This window comes from Eucalyptus grandis, chromosome 6 (assembly GCF_016545825.1).
Source record: "Eucalyptus grandis isolate ANBG69807.140 chromosome 6, ASM1654582v1, whole genome shotgun sequence".
NCBI lineage: Eukaryota > Viridiplantae > Streptophyta > Magnoliopsida > Myrtales > Myrtaceae > Eucalyptus > Eucalyptus grandis.
The window spans coordinates 48,240,709-48,257,514 of record NC_052617.1 but is presented as its reverse complement, the minus strand read 5'-3'; the positions used below and the strand labels follow the sequence as shown (position 1 = coordinate 48,257,514).

At 42.8% G+C, this 16,806-nt stretch overlaps 2 protein-coding genes across 2 annotated transcripts; one reads left to right on the top strand and one right to left on the bottom strand.

Annotated features, from left to right (window-relative positions):
* Positions 1–1,649: 1,649 nt before the first annotated feature.
* On the bottom strand, positions 1,650–2,531 carry LOC120294747 (chaperone protein dnaJ 11, chloroplastic-like). The gene has a single exon (XM_039315225.1). It carries the CDS (start codon positions 2,286–2,288, stop codon positions 1,836–1,838), a length of 453 nt encoding a protein of 150 aa, XP_039171159.1. The 5' UTR covers positions 2,289–2,531; the 3' UTR covers positions 1,650–1,835.
* Positions 2,532–9,254: 6,723 nt separating this feature from the next.
* Positions 9,255–13,957, top strand: LOC104450392 (probable galactinol--sucrose galactosyltransferase 1). Its single transcript, XM_010064921.3, has 13 exons — positions 9,255–9,445; positions 9,924–10,186; positions 10,272–10,362; positions 10,720–10,768; positions 10,860–10,951; positions 11,222–11,329; positions 11,411–11,545; positions 11,645–12,055; positions 12,190–12,331; positions 12,478–12,545; positions 12,637–12,771; positions 12,871–13,088; positions 13,264–13,957. Exons 1-13 carry the CDS (start codon positions 9,255–9,257, stop codon positions 13,635–13,637), a joined length of 2,277 nt encoding a protein of 758 aa, XP_010063223.2. The 3' UTR covers positions 13,638–13,957.
* The last annotated feature ends 2,849 nt before the right edge of the window (positions 13,958–16,806 follow it).

Here is a 16,806-nt window from a genome sequence, read left to right as displayed (position 1 = left end):
ATGGGATAAGGGTATTTTAATCCTATGAAGAGTGCACACCAGATTTGAAAGTTGGCTGTATTAAATAAAAATTTAATAATTTTTTTTTGGTACATGGTCAATTTGAACTTTTTTTTATGTTGGTCCTACTCTAATTCTTACTCTCAGACTTTTGTCATGCTTCATCGCAGAGCGTGAGAGTCGAAACCCACTTATGAAATTAAATCGTTTCCACCCTAACCCCCTTGAAAAAGTGAGGATTCGAACTTCCAACCCCCCATTCCATGTTGGAAGCATTGCCTAGTGGTTAGTCGATTTGAACTTGATTATGGATATAAATTTCAAAATTGATGATTTGTACTCCATAAAGTAGGAGATTTGTTAAGCAACAGCTTAAAAATATCCTATTTTAATTTTTAATGGTTTATAATGATTTCTCTATTTTTTATTTTCTTTTATATTAAAGATATTAAGTTGTTATCGTATTCGTAGAAGTGGACAATGAATTTGAAAGTTTATTATATTCAATAATGAACCACTGGGATTCGTCTCAGTGGCCACCCTTTCAACATGAAAATGGGAGGTGAGGGGTTCAAATCCTTACTTTCTCAGGGGGGATGGGGTAGGGACGTATAAGTTTCAGGAGTAGGTTTCGACTCCCACGTCCTGCAAGAGGTAGGACAAAAGTCTGAGAGTGAGTGTAGAGTAGGAATAGAGTAGGGTGACAAAAAAAAAGAGATTAAAAATAATAGGGAAAAGTACCAAGACAATTCTAAATTTATTATATTTGTATCAATTCAGTCATAAATCTCTCATTTAAATTAATTTAATCCTAAATCTTTTTATATTTGTACCGATTTAATCTATCTTGCTAATTGTGGCTAGCCAGAGTTGACATGGCAAATTTTTAATAATTTATTAAATTCTTTTCGAATTTTTATATTAATTTCGTTCCTTTTCTTTTCTTTTGGCTCTTCTTCCTTGTTGGATCCCTAGTAGCCGATGAGTCTCCAGAGAGGCTCATTGGCCTTCGATGAGGGTCGCGACCCCAAGTGAAGCCACCTTGCCCTCGGCCTTGGGCGAGGCCACGACTCTTATTGGCCATTGTTGGAATCTAAGGAGAAAGAAGATGGAAAAATAAAAAGATTAATAAAAATTTAAAAAAAAAAATTAAAGAATTGCCACCTTAACGTTGGACAAGTCAGCGTTTACATCAAAGTCGACCGGTCAAAATTGATTCGATTGACTAAAATGACATAAATGTAGTACTTTTCCTGGAAATAATGCCAGCGTGAATGGGAAAAATGGATAAATACTAAAATAAATGAATGAATTGGGTTGTTCCTCGCTGCAAGTTGTGAACAATTTCTTTTTTTATTTCAAGCCAGATGAAGACACTTAGTAGGCTATTTAACAATTTCCAACTAATCAGAATATAATATTGTCCTTTTTTTCTCTTAAGCTAACTATTCTCTCTTCCCTTTATTTCCCATTTTATCTCAACCCAAAAAAAAAAAAAAAATTATCTCGTAGCACGATCGGGATTTTGGATTGAAAAGTGACGGCAAAATAGCTAAAGTCAATATAACCTTTCGTCTACGTAGTTAATTGGATGCTTTGTTTAAGTTGGTTACATCAATTAGGAGATACTGTCACTTTCTAATCATTACTTTTTCGCAAAATAAAATGCATTAACTGAATATTTGATTTTTCAAAATATCAAATCCAAAATAGTTGGGGCGTGGAATTTACAAAGTACTGCTTTACACGGCTTTCATCATCAGCTCCGGCTAAGTGGACAAGAAGACTTCCGGAGGAAAAAAAAACCTAAAAAAGAGTTGCAATCTGGAACCTAACTACCAGCACTGATCCGTTTCCCACCTCCGGGTCGGGCAACACCAGGCGGCGCCGCTCGAGGGCCGCCCCTGCTGGTGAGACCCGAGGGAGAGGTCGTAGAGGGCCCTGGCCGACGGGTCGGAGAGCGTCGCGTACGCGTCGTGGATCTCCAGGAAATCCCGGCCGTCCGATCCGGCCTCGACCGGGCTCAGGGCGTCCGGGTGGTAGAGCTTGGCGAGCGTGCGGTAGGCGCCCTTGATCTCGGTCGGCGACGCGGTCCGCTCGACGCGCAGGACCTCGTAGAGGCTGGCCGCCGCCGCCGCCGCCGCCGCCGCCGACGCCGGCCGCCGCCGGGGCTCCAGGCGGGGAGGGGGCGGGCGGCGGCGGTTGGCGGGGAGCCGGGAGGAGAGAGAGCGCCGCGGGGGAGGCTGGGGGGGGGCGGCGGAGGCGGCGGCGACGGCGAGGGCGAGCATCGGGGAGAGAGGAGGATAATTTGATCGCTGGAGAATGCGGTGTGAAAATGGAGGGGGGGGTGGGTTTGGGTTTTTATAGAGTCAACAAGACAACAATATGGGAGTTGAGGATTGAGAGGGATGAAGAAGTGGATGCGGTTCGGTTCAAGCCTCTTATAAATGGTTCTTGCAATTTCCTGCGTAGCTCCAGCGTGCTTTGAGGGGGAGGGGGGTTTGCTGACGTGGCCCTCCCTTGCCTTCTAGAAGGCGAATATGGTGTCGGGAAAAAAAATTGATTTTTTTTCTTTTATGTGATTAGGCGATCCTCAAATTTTTGTACTAGGCTATCGAGTTCCTTGGTCCGGGGATTAGGCCTCCCTCTTATAGAATTTGAGGGACGATGCTCATTGAAATCTAATATTTAGGTGATCCGTAAGTATCTCAATGCTCTTTTTCAAGTAAATATGAAAATCAAATTTTTTTGGTAATAATTATCAAACGTATAAAATAACAAAACAGTTATCTCAGACACAAAATGTGAGGACAATAAATGAGATATAAAATACTGTATTAGTTGTGACATGAAACATGTAAAATCGAGCTCTTTTGTCATGTTGAATGTCCGACCCAACCTAGCATATGGATCAAAGGGCAACTATAATTTACGTTGCTATTGAATGACAATAATTCCAAAGGCTTAAATCTTGAACATTATGTAACAGCACTTATGGGGAATGAACATTCCACGGCATTCCTACCAAAAAAGAAAACATTCCACGGCATTTTACAAACTAATCTTCTAATCGCGAACACTATTCTTCTTTATTTACGCTGACTCGTGGGCATGGCTTTTTTTCTTGGCCCCCGAGAATCTCATGCTTGTAGATTGGAGGGATCAGATTTTGTCAGCGTTCTTTTCGTGGAAATTCATATCTCGCTTGCAAACTGCAAACCAAAGACCAGATCAAATTAGTTTCTTTTCGTGTTTAGCTTTCAAATAGCTCCCATTGTTATCTTCGAAAATTGGAAAGACGCAGTTGTCATTTTCTTCTGGAACACGAGAGCGAGTCGCATTTGACTCCTTCCTAGACCCGCATGTCCTTCTTTTCCTGTCCTTGATTTGAATTTACGAGAGTATCAGTCCATTCATCTGTTCGAGGGGTTTTGAGTGGTTCTGATTGGTTGGGGCACGTGCGAGGAATTCTAGAAGGCCCTGGTCCCGGTCGTCTGGTCAGCAAAATAGAGTTCGCTGCCGCTCGATCGAGTAAGTGAGACGAGGTTATGCACAGCTACGCGTGTTGTCATGTGCATTCGCGTTTGGCGGAGCGGAAAAGCTTCTAGAAGACTTCTCATCGACCACACAGATGTTAGTACCTTTCAATCTGGTTGGTCGTCTATCAATTCATCGCTATGTAAACTTTTTCTCCAAGGCATTATCTTCCTCCCACTCCAACAAAGGGTCGTGCGAAAACATGACTCGTTCCTCGATGGGGTATGGGGACCGCAGCAGGTCGAGTTTCGTCGGTTTTCCTTGCGCAAAAGTCGCTAGAACGCTGGTGAATTCTTGATGGGTCGAACTTTGTCTCAGGAATAACATCTTGATGATAGTTTTAGACGTATACGTTGCGTAATTAACTCATTCTTTTAATTTTAGTCGATGAATCTCCTGGACATTTTAGCGATGATATATTCTTTTGAACTAGTTTCGAGTCCAGACTATATGTCCGTAGAGTTTCAATTTGAGATTTAAGACTCAATTGCGGGATGAGAATTAGGAAATTTAATTACAATACAAGTGAGAGTGACGTTATTCTTGACCCTTTTTATAAATATACATAAAAGGTGTCAATTCTTAGCCTCCTGGGCCGCACCACCATAAAGTCACTATGTTCGTGAATTTATACTGTGTGGAACAGAACAATTTGCATGTATATATTAAAACCGCTTCGGCTAAAAGTTGGTGATGCATCATGTTATGTGAATATAAAAGGGTTTTCGTGGCATTGGTTCTTGTTGGTTTATCACGACGCATCTTCCTAATAACAAGGAAAAGAAAACGATTTCTTTTTATCCTGTGGTTGCCTTGACGCTGTCAATGTGCGGAGCAGGTGCTTATCCTGAGCAAAACCGAAAAGGGGCGGGGGGCCCGGCGGACTGACCTTTTTCCTACTTTTGCCGTCCATGCTACTTTCTTGGGTTAAAGTTTGATAATGAAATGAAAGTCATGCTCCACCGGACGACAACTCGCTTTTTCTAGAGAGCACATGTCGCCCAGAAGATAAGAAAATTTCTCGAGGATCGTCGTGGAGGTTGTTGTGTGTACTCAATCATGGCGTGTGATCATGATTGAATAAATTAAGAGAGGAAAAGTGGAAACTCCTTTGCATTTGCGTCTTCAATCATTTGTTTTTTATTCCCCTATCATGTCTAGTAACTTGATAGTTCCGATTGACCTTTTCTTTAAAAGAAATTAAGATGATTTATTTTATCAAGGTACCATGCCGATGCGCAGCTACTCGTTCGCAAGCGTGTGAGGTGCTGGTATGTAATTTCTTAGTAGCTTCAAAGGAGATTCTTAAATGTTTCGTGATTATATCAGATGATTAACACGTGTGGAGGTGAGTACATGACTGTAGTGAATATCCAATGTTTTGGTTTGTTTCGTGAAAATGTGATGTATCATGAATTTTTTTCTCATGAAGTCATTTTTAAACATTTTTCAATCTTCGGCCAAAACTTGAAAATTAACCAGGAATATATTTTCCGTCATTTAGTAAAGAAATTCTAATTTGATTTTCCTAAATAGACAAAAACTCTTTGGGTACTAGCGACTTGCTTATGAGTTGTTGGGGAATGGGGCATAAATACTAGGGTCCTAGGCTTGGATTCCCCGACTCCTAGGTCCACATAGGCTAGGCCTGAGTCCATTGAGGTTAAGCTCAAAACCCTTGTGCTCGGGTGTAGATCCTTAGTGCTTCCCAAGTCCACTAAGGCAAACTGAAGACCCCAGCATCAGTGTTAGGGATTCGAGGATGGGCACTAGGATCTTCGACTTGACCTTAATGACCCGAGCCCAATGTTGACATATCTAAGCCCAACACAATGGTCCCAAGCATGAGGACCAACCTGGGATGCCCAGTGGGGTCTCCCAGCATCAATGGACCTAGGTCCAAGTACTAGGGTCTTGAGCCCATCTTCGATGGACTTGGGCTTGGGAGATGGGGAGTAGAGTATAAGCATTAGGGTCTCTGGCCCAACCTTAATGTATCTAGGTTGAGGCGCTAAGGATCTAGGCATAGGCATCAGGATTCCAAGCCCAACCTCGATGGATTCGAGCATGAGCACCAGGAGCCCAAACACTGAACAAAGAGGAAAATATATTATTGGAAAATATTTTTTTGTGAAACAAATGGACAAATGCATATATAATAGAAAATAATCCACAACAACTAATGTCGAATAGTGATTACAACACAAAGTACACAGTTATATTTGTTAACTCCAAGTATATCGACTAGAGAGTGAAATTTGAGTCAAATTTCTAAGTTGAAATCCGCATTGTAGCTCAACAGATGCATTTTGGTTACAACTTTTTTCATATTGTTTATTGGTAAATCAATTCCCTTATATAGAATATATAATGAACCATATCAAGGCAAACCACATCCAATATTGCAATGTTTTCGTACTTAGATGTAGAATCGTCAATACATCTCTTGCCCGATTTCTCTCCTTTCCTGTTCTTTATTTTGGTTCTTGTTTTGTAGGACGAGGGTATCTGAGCAGCAAAGGCTAGCTGAGCTTGGATTACGAGAAGCCCACCCAATTGATTCGGATTTTGTCTCTAACTCTTGTATTGTAAAATTTTCTAAGCAGAAACCGGTTTAAGGTTTGAACCATCAGGATTCAAGCGGGTCGGATTTTGCTTGGCAATCAGGTTTTAGGCCCATAAAATCACTCATGATGAAAATCATTTATTAGGCCCACAAGGAAGGACCGAAGCCCAAAAGGTTCCAACGTCCATTTACCATGGCGAAGCAGACGCTGCTATCGCATCACCGCCAAAAGACGCCAAAAGACGATCTTGGAGTATCGGCTCGAATGTCGTTAACAGGACTTCAGTAACAGCACTTTAGGAGGAAAATCCCGATTGCATCGCGTCGACGCGATGCAGTGTATCCTCAAGACCGCACGGGAAGATGTGCCGGACGCTACCTAACCGCCAGACTGTGAGGACTGAAATACGAAAGTGGTGTGCTAATAAATCCAACTTCACATGCACTTTGCATGCAAACAAAAAAGCGACCTAACTCCAAGGGATCGTATGCAGTTCTGTCCAGGGGTCATGAAACGAATCGGAGAGAAATAGGTTATCTTGTTGGCGGTTTTTGTCGGAATCCTTGGGCCGGTGTGAAAAAAACAGATGCTATAGAGGCGGGACTAGACAGATCATGTTATGGTTCGTGACTTATGTAGCGAAAGACAGCCTGTGGAGTCATGTGTCTTGTTTAGCAATTCTTTATTGGGAATCGATGGAAGCGGACGCGGGTTGGCCTCGTTTGGTTTGTCATGTCCCTTTGGAAATTGGAAAACATTACTGAGCACGTTCCCCCCTCACGTGGAGGACAAAACTAGCCTTCCAAGTAACCTTCAATTACAACATAAAAAGACGTTGAACCCACGAGTAGTCTTGATCGACTTGTGCAAAGGGTATGGTTTATACGCACATGGGATGAATGAAATCTTTCGGATTTAAATGATCCGTATTTTCAAGAGACAAAAAGACAGAGAGAGTTGGTAATTTGTCTTGAAGTCTTAGGAATTGTACCTTGTGCCACTTGGCGCGGAGGCTGAAAGAATGGAGTGAGTGTGGAGAACAAAGGGAATTTGTTCACTACACATCTTGAAGTCAAGTTCGTAATTGATGATGAAGAGGGAAACATGTCATTGGATTGGAGTACTAGATGTCACAACGATTACGGGAAATTAATTTAAACTAAAGAAGGAAAACAAGATTCAAGTTATAAAGGTACCCGTCAGTAAAAATCATCACGATAGCTATTCATGATGGAGTAATGCAGTCGTGTTAATCTAGTAAGGGATAAATTGCAGTCAAGGTACAAATTGTGATGAGTTTTAATGTTCCTTCGAGATGTTGTCACGCCAAACAAATGCCTATTACGTTTGTAAGCTATATATTTCCTTATCCTTCTATCAATAAATGGATCTTGCTAAGAGGCCATGGCATTACTTACCAAATAACCAAGTAAAGCAAACCGCCAATTTTCAATTGTCATGAATTATTTTCTCTACATTTATAATTAATAACTTAAGAATTAAATGTTTCTTAATTAACTATACTCGATAAACATTTCTTTTTTGTTGCAAATGATAAGGAAAAATGAGCAAATAAACTAGATATAACACATTTTATAATTCTTTTTCATTAAATACGCAGAGGCAGTATCTGGATAGTGGATACTACTTAAAACATTAGCTTAGGGAAACTATTCATGCCTTGGAATTTGTTCGTGTCCATAGATGCATTTCATAAGTTTTTCTGGGGTCGGAGATGGAGTTCATCAGTGGATCTCTAAATCATTGAATACTCAACAGGCAAGGAACAGAAAACAAATGAGAGACGCCACCCCCCCGTCGAATCTGAGCTGTCCGCGGGCCACCAGCTGACTCGGCGACACGCATTCTCCTTCGGGAGAGACGGGATCCCATGCGCATAACCCGCGTGCACCCTTTTTAAAAGCAACTCATCCAACGACTCCGCGTCACGGACACGTGTTGTCCCGAGCTCCACGTCAGCTCATCAAAGCGCCTGCACGCCGAGAGCGAGCGTCCCGTCCCATCCCATCCATGATCCATCGCTGCCAATCAAATTCGTACCTACCCCAACCAATCAGCACCCGCGCATTTCTCAAATTAGCAAAACGACCTCTCTCCCTCTCCCTCTCTCTCTCTAAAAAATTTGCTTATTTGTCTCGACCGTCCAGGAGAAGACACGTGTCGCACACAACACGTGTGGGACATCTTTGGCTTCGTCGAAACATCCTCCAACAGGGGGTTAAATTAAATTATCACCGGAGAGAGAGTCGGGACGTCCCCGCAAACGCTTCTCCGGGGAAGAAGCAACGTCGGTTCCAGCTGACGGGGCGGAGATATTTTCGCAGACAGCAATCGCCAGCCGGCCTCTCCTACCTCGCGGACTTTTTGCGTAATATTCAACAAAATCGGGTTGAAAAGCTTAGAAGCACGTACGTCTTCGGTCTTCCTTGCCTCTGACACCACGGAGTCACGGACGTGGTGGAAAATCGGGAGCGATTTGCAATGATTATACGAATTGAATGGGGCGACGCGTAAATTTACCGCCGTGATCTGATGTGACAGCACTAGTACGTGGGGGGGGCCCACGGCTGCGGGGACGGTCCCAGGGTGTTGCAGGCGGCTTTTTTCTTTCTCTTTTCTGTCCTATGTACGTTGAAAAAGGCGAATTGAATTATTAAAAAAATGCATAGGGTACAACGAATCGGGATGGTTCCCGCCATTTTCAGAAAACAGGGGAGAGAGAGAGAGAGATAATTTTCCTCTTTCGTGCAGAAAACCGAGGCGGCAGCGCAAAGGGCCGTCATTCCTCGAGTTTCACGGGGTCCCTTCGCCGCTGCAATTTCAAGTAATCTTGAGTCCTCATCAGCTAAAACGGGCATAAAAAAAGGGTGGGGGCAGGGGCTTTGCGTCGCTGTCGCCAACACAGCGCGCGCGTCCGGGCGAGCTCCTGGCTTTCCCCCCGAGTATAAAACGCCCCTCGCGTCCCTCGCCACGGCTCATCACCGCTCGCTTCTACCTCGGACGACCGTCGTGCTTGTTGGTGGCCGCCGCCGTCGTGTTCGTGGTGTCGGTGCATTGCTCCCGTCGGTGGAGGAGGGACTCGAGAGACGGTCCGTCCGTGGGTTGAGTTTTTCTTTTTGAGGCGCCAACATGACGGTCGGGGCTGGGATTAGCGTGAGCGATGGCAAGTTGACGGTGCTCGGGAGCTCCGTGCTGACGGACGTGCACCCGAACATCGAGGTCACGCACGCCGCCGGCGACGCGCTGGCCAGCGGCGCGTTCCTCGGCGTCAGGTCTGATCAGATCGGGAGCCGCCGCGTTTTCCCCGTCGGCAAGCTCGAGTATGTTCGTTTCCCTTTCGATATCATGGCTTGTTCTTATTGTCCAGCTCTCTCTCTCTCTCTCTCTCTGTGACGATCATATAGCACGATGCGACACGGCCGAATGGTGCTCGTTGTCTTTCTTCTTCAAGATATTCTGAACCGAGAGAGGCAGGCATTCTAGCATGATAGCGTCTAATTAAGCTTCATCAACCTGCCTGGTTTGGGACCTTTGGTTTTGATGGATGTTAGTTTCGTTCACGTGCCAACTTGCTAAGCAAAACAATGTGGTCAAGAGAAACTGCTTTTAACAGGACCAGTTGCAGGAGACTGCTATGGCTATAAATTCTTAATCGTCTGATGCGTTCAAGTTCATCCTTAGTCTCTGTTCCTGGGCTTTTTTAACCTTTGATTAGAGCTAGAATTTCATACGCCTTCGTTATTCTAATAATGAATGCCGGCTTACCGATTTCTTGTTTGAATGCCTTGTTGATTTCAGGGGACTGCGCTTTATGTGTGTGTTTCGCTTCAAGATGTGGTGGATGACGCAGAGGATGGGTAACTGTGGTCAAGACATACCTTTTGAGACTCAGTTCCTGATCGTGGAAGCGCGAGATGGCTCTCACTTTGATAACCGGGGCGAATATGGGTCCTCTGACCAGCCGGCACTCTATACTGTTTTCTTACCAATTCTCGAAGGCGATTTCAGAGCTGTTTTGCAAGGAAATGAACGTAACGAGCTGGAAATTTGTTTAGAAAGCGGTAAGAGGAAAGAATAAATCGCAGATTTTCTCACATTATAATTTAATTATGTGTTTGGAATTGATTAACCTGTGGAATTATGCAGGTGATCCCGCGGTTACTGGATTTGAGGGAAGTCACTTGGTTTTTGTGGCAGCTGGTTCTGACCCATTTGAGGTCATCACCAATGCTGTCAAGTAAGTTTTTCGATTACTTCATTGATGTCTGTATCCTTACTAGATGAGGTACTCTGAAGTTAGATCTATAATATTTGAGATACGAGTACTCAAAAGTTACAACTTTGTTGTCAAATCAAAGCGACTATTTCCCCATGTATAGATCTTGCCTTGTCGCACTCAACAAAAGATTCTGTCAATCTAGCTATTATGGGATATGTCAGCTTCATGCAATTGGAATTACCCTAGAACTACCATGGAGTCATGAGATTTGCTGGAATTGTCAATGAATTCTTATTAAAAACAGCTTCAATGATCTGATAAGCTAGATCTTGAGATTTGAATCTACCCTTAGAGTACATTCTTTAATGCGTGCAGGACAGTTGAGAAACATTTACAGACATTTTCTCACCGCGAGAGAAAGAAGGTACTCATATATTCTCAAGAAGGTTATCATATGTATGATGTAATGCTTTGAAATGGTAAACATATCTTTGATGTCATCCTTCATGGCTCAGATGCCGGATATGCTGAATTGGTTTGGCTGGTGTACCTGGGATGCTTTCTATACAGATGTCACAGCTGAGGGTGTGAAACAAGGATTAGAGAGGTAAAGACTCTTAAAATAAACTGCTTGAGAAGAATAATGCTTGAGACTTCATTAAGATTGGTTTGCTAAAATAGTGACAAACTCTAAATGGTTATAACAAATGGGACTCAAGTGCAAGGTGGTTGGCCAGTTTGATTACCCATAATGATCTAACTACACCACGTTACTTAGTAAACAACCGTTGTTAAATTTCCCTTGAAATCTCTAGCGCCATCATATTGATAGTACCGGTTCTCATACAAGCTGAAAGTTTTTGACATCAACTTGCAGCTTCGAGAAAGGTGGAGTACCTCCCAGGTTTGTCATAATTGATGATGGATGGCAATCCGTTGGAATGGATCCCACCAGCAAAGACTCCAAAGCAGACAACACTGCTAAGTAAGTGGCATAATAAATTTTTCCTTAGTTGGTTTTGGTTGCAAATGTGTTTGGTTAACACTTGTGTCTTTGTTGCATCAGCTTTGCAAACCGATTGACTCATATCAAGGAGAACCATAAGTTCCAGAAAGATGGCCAAGAGGGTAGCAGAGTGGACGATCCGGCCCTGGGCCTTCGTCACATTGTCACGGAGATCAAAGAAAAACATTCCTTGAAGTATGCATACGCCTGGATATATGAATTCTGCCTGAAACTCAGCTCAATTAAGTGGTTTCTCCAAATTGTAATGCCTGAAACTTGTCACTAAAATTTCAGGTATGCATATGTGTGGCACGCGATCACAGGTTATTGGGGTGGTGTTAGGCCTGGTGTGGATGGAATGGAACATTATGAGTCCAAGATGGCATACCCTGTCTCATCTCCGGGAGTTGAATCAAATGAGCCTTGTGATGCCCTCAAGAGCATCACTACTAATGGCCTCGGCCTTGTCAATCCTGAGAAAGTTTTCAGCTTTTACAACGAACTCCACTCCTATCTTGCCTCTGCTGGTATTGATGGTGTTAAAGTCGATGTTCAGAATATCCTGGAAACTCTAGGGGCAGGCCATGGTGGAAGAGTGAAACTTGCTAGGAAATATCATCAGGCATTGGAGGCATCTATCTCTAGGAATTTTCCCGACAATGGAATCATATCTTGTATGAGTCACAACACAGATGGTTTGTACAGGTACTTTGATCTGACTACCTTTATTAGACATTTTGTAAGATACTTTCATTTAGGTTTAGTAGGTGCCTCTTGTGTTGTATGTTACGTTGGAGATTCCACTAAAATTTGGGGCTTTTTTGTGGTTGAAATTTCAGCACGAAGCGGGCAGCTGTTATAAGGGCTTCTGATGACTTCTGGCCAAGAGATCCAGCATCACACACAATCCATATTGCATCAGTTGCTTACAATACCATTTTCCTCGGGGAGTTCATGCAGCCTGATTGGGATATGTTTCATGTAAGCTAAAAAACGCTATAGGTGCCTAATATTTGTCCTGTTTCATTATGTTGCACAAACCTAAGGACGTGCTTACGTTTCTTGCTTATAGTTTCTTCTTTCAACTTCTCTCTTGATGATAATTTGTAAATTTTTATGCAATGCAGAGCCTACACCCAATGGCGGAATATCATGGAGCAGCCCGTGCAGTCGGTGGGTGCGCTATTTACGTCAGGTAAGACTTTTTACTTATCATTTCATGATCTGTTAATGATTCAAAAGTTTAAATGTATAAAAATTAATTATCCTCTCATCTATTGATGCAGTGATAAACCTGGTCAGCATGACTTCAATCTACTGAGAAAGCTTGTACTTCCTGATGGTTCCATATTGAGGGCCAAGCTTCCTGGCAGACCAACCAGAGATTGTTTGTTCACTGATCCTGCAAGAGATGGAAAAAGGTAAAAGAAATTTTGAACATTTCAAGCATACATGTCCAACTACTTTTATATCCGTTTTCTGTCACACACTCAGTGGGCTGCCCATTTACCATTTTCCAGCCTTCTGAAGATATGGAACATGAATGATTTTTCTGGTGTCGTGGGAGTATTCAACTGTCAAGGGGCCGGGTGGTGTAAGATTGGAAAGAAGAATCTCATTCATGACGAACAGCCCGGCACAACTACTGGTGTCATCAGAGCTAGTGATGTTGATTATCTGCCCAAAGTTGCTGGCATTGATTGGACAGGCAACGTCATCCTATATTCCCATCTTGGAGGTATGATCTGCATCCATGGTGTCTTGGTCACATGCCTCTGACAAACCTGTTAAAGAAAAGCATTAGTCTTTGTTAGGTGATGGGGTTTCATACCATATGATTAGGCTATCTTGCAAATTTCGTGCATGTATGATTATCTGTTAATTGAGGATGACTGTCTTGATGGCTATTGCAGGAGAGGTAGTTTATGTCCCCCGGAACACATCATTGCCAGTTACCTTAAAATCCCGGGAATACGAAGTTTTCACTGTAGCCCCTGTGAAGGAATTATCGGGCGGAGCCTTGTTTGCCCCTATAGGTCTCATCAAGATGTTCAATTCGGGAGGCGCTATCAAGGGGTTGGAGTACGAGACTCTGAGCGGATTGGTGCACTTGAAAATCCGTGGCTGTGGAGTATTTGGGGCATATTCTTCGGTTCGACCACAGAGAGTACTAATCGATTCGCAAGAGTCTGAATTCAGATACGAAGAACCATCTGGCTTACTCACCTTCACTTTGCGGGTTCCAGAGGAAGAGTTATACCAATGGAACGTAGCGATTGACTTATAGTCTCTCCTCCATTGATGGTCGGGGTTTCTACAGCAATCTTCCTTATTGTAGGGAAGAAGAAAATGGGTGTTTAAGTTGAAGGTGTCTTATGGCTCGGATTGAATCAAATCGATCATCTATATGCAATTTGTTAGAATGTCCTCATCCACCGTTAGGTTCTTAGCAATGAGGTGCCCCTTTGTATTAGGTGGAGTGTTCTCTGATTCTTAGAATTTGGTTGGAAAACCTAATCCATGCTCAGGAGAAGTTCCTATCGAATGGGATCTTCTTCCAGAAATAAATGAAATTTCCATTCAAAGGAGCCGAAATTGGCTTCTTCAGAGGGTTGGCTTGTTCGCGTCTCTAGGGTGGAGCAATGATTCGGCTGTCCTGTCCACAACTTCCTTTATATAAAAGTCACTTTAACCTTTTATTTTGGATTGTCCCCGAAAAAACCATTTCTCCACAAATTTAAAAATTGAAAACAAATTTCACGACAAAAGTATCAACGTCCATGTGTGGAGATAAAATGTTTTATCTATGTTTTCCCGGAAAGAGTGCCATGGAAAGATGCGACACGCAATGTTTAGTCAAAAGAGTGGCTTCAAAGGGGATTGCGATGCTACTGATTAGCTGACGAAGACTTTTCCATACAATAACACACCGTCCGATGAGCCCACCAACTGCCGGGCGATGGGGTCCTGTGAACCTATGCAGACAAGACCCACGGTCTCGTTCCCGTCCTAGATATCAACAAACGCTAGCCGGTGAAACAACATCTATTTTTAAGGACTGAAGCTGTCGGTCACCCACGGTAGATGAACACTTTTATTTACTGCTCGTTCGGTTGGTTGGTTAATTATTAAGAATTCCTGAGATATGGTCCGCACGCCTTTTATCAAATCGAAAACAAATAAAATAAAAGTTGCTCTGTAGAGAACACGTGGTTGGATTCACTTTAGAAATTTGGATGATCATGAGATGTTCAGGATGAGGGACCAGTCCCATGAATTTGACGCCCGTGAATATGGGACCATACGCTAAAAAGTGAGTGAACCCCTGCCCTTTTTCACTGTGAGAACGAATATCTCCTAAGCCGAAAGTTGGGAGCTCGAGTATTCTCCACATGAACCCCATCGAGAAAAACGATAAAGTTGCCGCGTATCGCCTGTTGCGGGATTCTTGTGGTCATGCCTATAAAGATTGCAGAACTTTTGAGTTAGAAAATTTGATTATAAAATCGGAGCCTCCGCTGAAGCCCCAAAGCTCAAGAATCTCTCCAAGAGCAGTCTCGTGCTATTTCCTGTAGGGGTAGCGGTGGTCGTGATGACAAACACTTTTTCGTACCTCCTTCGTTGTTTTCTGATTTGGATTTTGTCCCTCCTGTTTTAAAATTTAAACTACGAAGAAAGATGGACACACAATTGTTTTATAATCTGTCAGTTGATATAAAGGGGACTGCAAGGAAGAAAATAAAGATAAGGCTTGGCCATAAATGTTGCCTTCAATTATTATAGTCTGGTGCACAAAAATTTAGAGGGACGACCAGCCGTATCCTCACCTGAACCTCTACAAAATCGAGGCCCTCTTTTTCGGATAAGCATAAAGCCTTTTTTAAGGAATTATTGTTGATCAAGTTGGTTTCCAACTATTTCAATTTGCACCAGAATCAAACGTCATCTTCAACTCACATTAAAATTAAAATAAACAACGTGAGATCGATGCCGATGTTATTTTCACGTACCATCACTGATTGAAAAATATATATCAAAAATCAAAATATACAATTTTTATATGTTGTATATTTTCTGCATCCCTATTTCTTCTACTCATTACCATGCCACAAGCTTGTCTCCTTATTGGCTTAGCCATCATTCATCTTTGAAAGGAAATATGTCAAAGTAGTATATGTGTAAATTGGGGTTGAAATCAAATTGTAGAACTAATAGAGATTGCATTATGATCAATACACACGAGTCAGAAAAGTTCGGATAAATGCCGTGCAGTGAATTTAGTGGCTGTCGTACATGGCTAGTCAAACTATACCAGCGCAAATATCTGACCATCGTGAGACTAATAAACCATCTCTCCATGAATCACTTAAATCCATACCTTATGATTTGGACTAGAATGCACCCGGTTCGTAAAATTTGAATCTTGACTTACGATATATCGATATACAGGTGCGAATATTCAGTATTCTATTCTTAATTACCTTGGTTAAACATGTTGTGATTCTCCTGTTAGCGGACGCGGATCAAAAGTCAGGGAGCCCACCAGCCATCTATACCGATTCACTGGTTCACGAGAAGTACTATTCCAATGTCTCTTCGGTTTACACTACTGAGAACGCGAATCTCCAATAATTCTCCAACTTGTAATGATAAAGCATTTGTCTGCTCTGTTTGGACGCTTGTAATGCGCATGGGACCAATGAAGCAAATCTTCAATAATTCTCCAACTTGCAGCTCTGCACTCCACGGCCAAAAACTTGACTACCCGAGTCAACCTGGATAATCGAGATTTCGTATCTCGAGAGGCGTCGAGTTTTATTCTTTATCAAATTCTGCACTCCTTGAGTCCTGACGTGAATGGGTCCGTCTTAAGATGCATGAGGATCGATCCCAACACGCATCCGACAGCAACACGAAAAACGACAGAGCATGGCGATTAGCAGACGTCATCTTTGGCAAGGAGGGTTGGCAATGGCTGGTTTGAGAAGCCATTTGGTCGAAGCAAGAATTTCCGTGCGGGTCTAGGTTATGGACGCTAATGATCGATCACTGTTGCTAGTGTTGTCATTTCGTCCACAGCACTCCCCTCAAGTCAAGTCACAGGATCTGAAAGCTCAAAACCGTGTTAAGAAAAAAACATCCAAAAGCTGGATTCAAAAGGTAAAGGCGACTTCGGTCGGCTACGTTCTTGAGGTAACAAGAATCAAAACTTTATTAAAAGTGTAGGATCTTCAAGCTCTGAGAGAAAAAGGGAGGTTGGCTTTTCTGGTAATTGTCTTTTCTGTACAAGTAGGCACTTTTGTGAGTGTTTAGGACCATCATCAAAAGACGGAATCCGTCCGAGTCCACTTTCATAGCTTTGGATGAGGATGAGGACTTGACCACTCTCACCCATTTGAAATTGACGAGGCCTACCGTCGTATATTGACTTTCATATCTACATTGTAAGGTGAAAA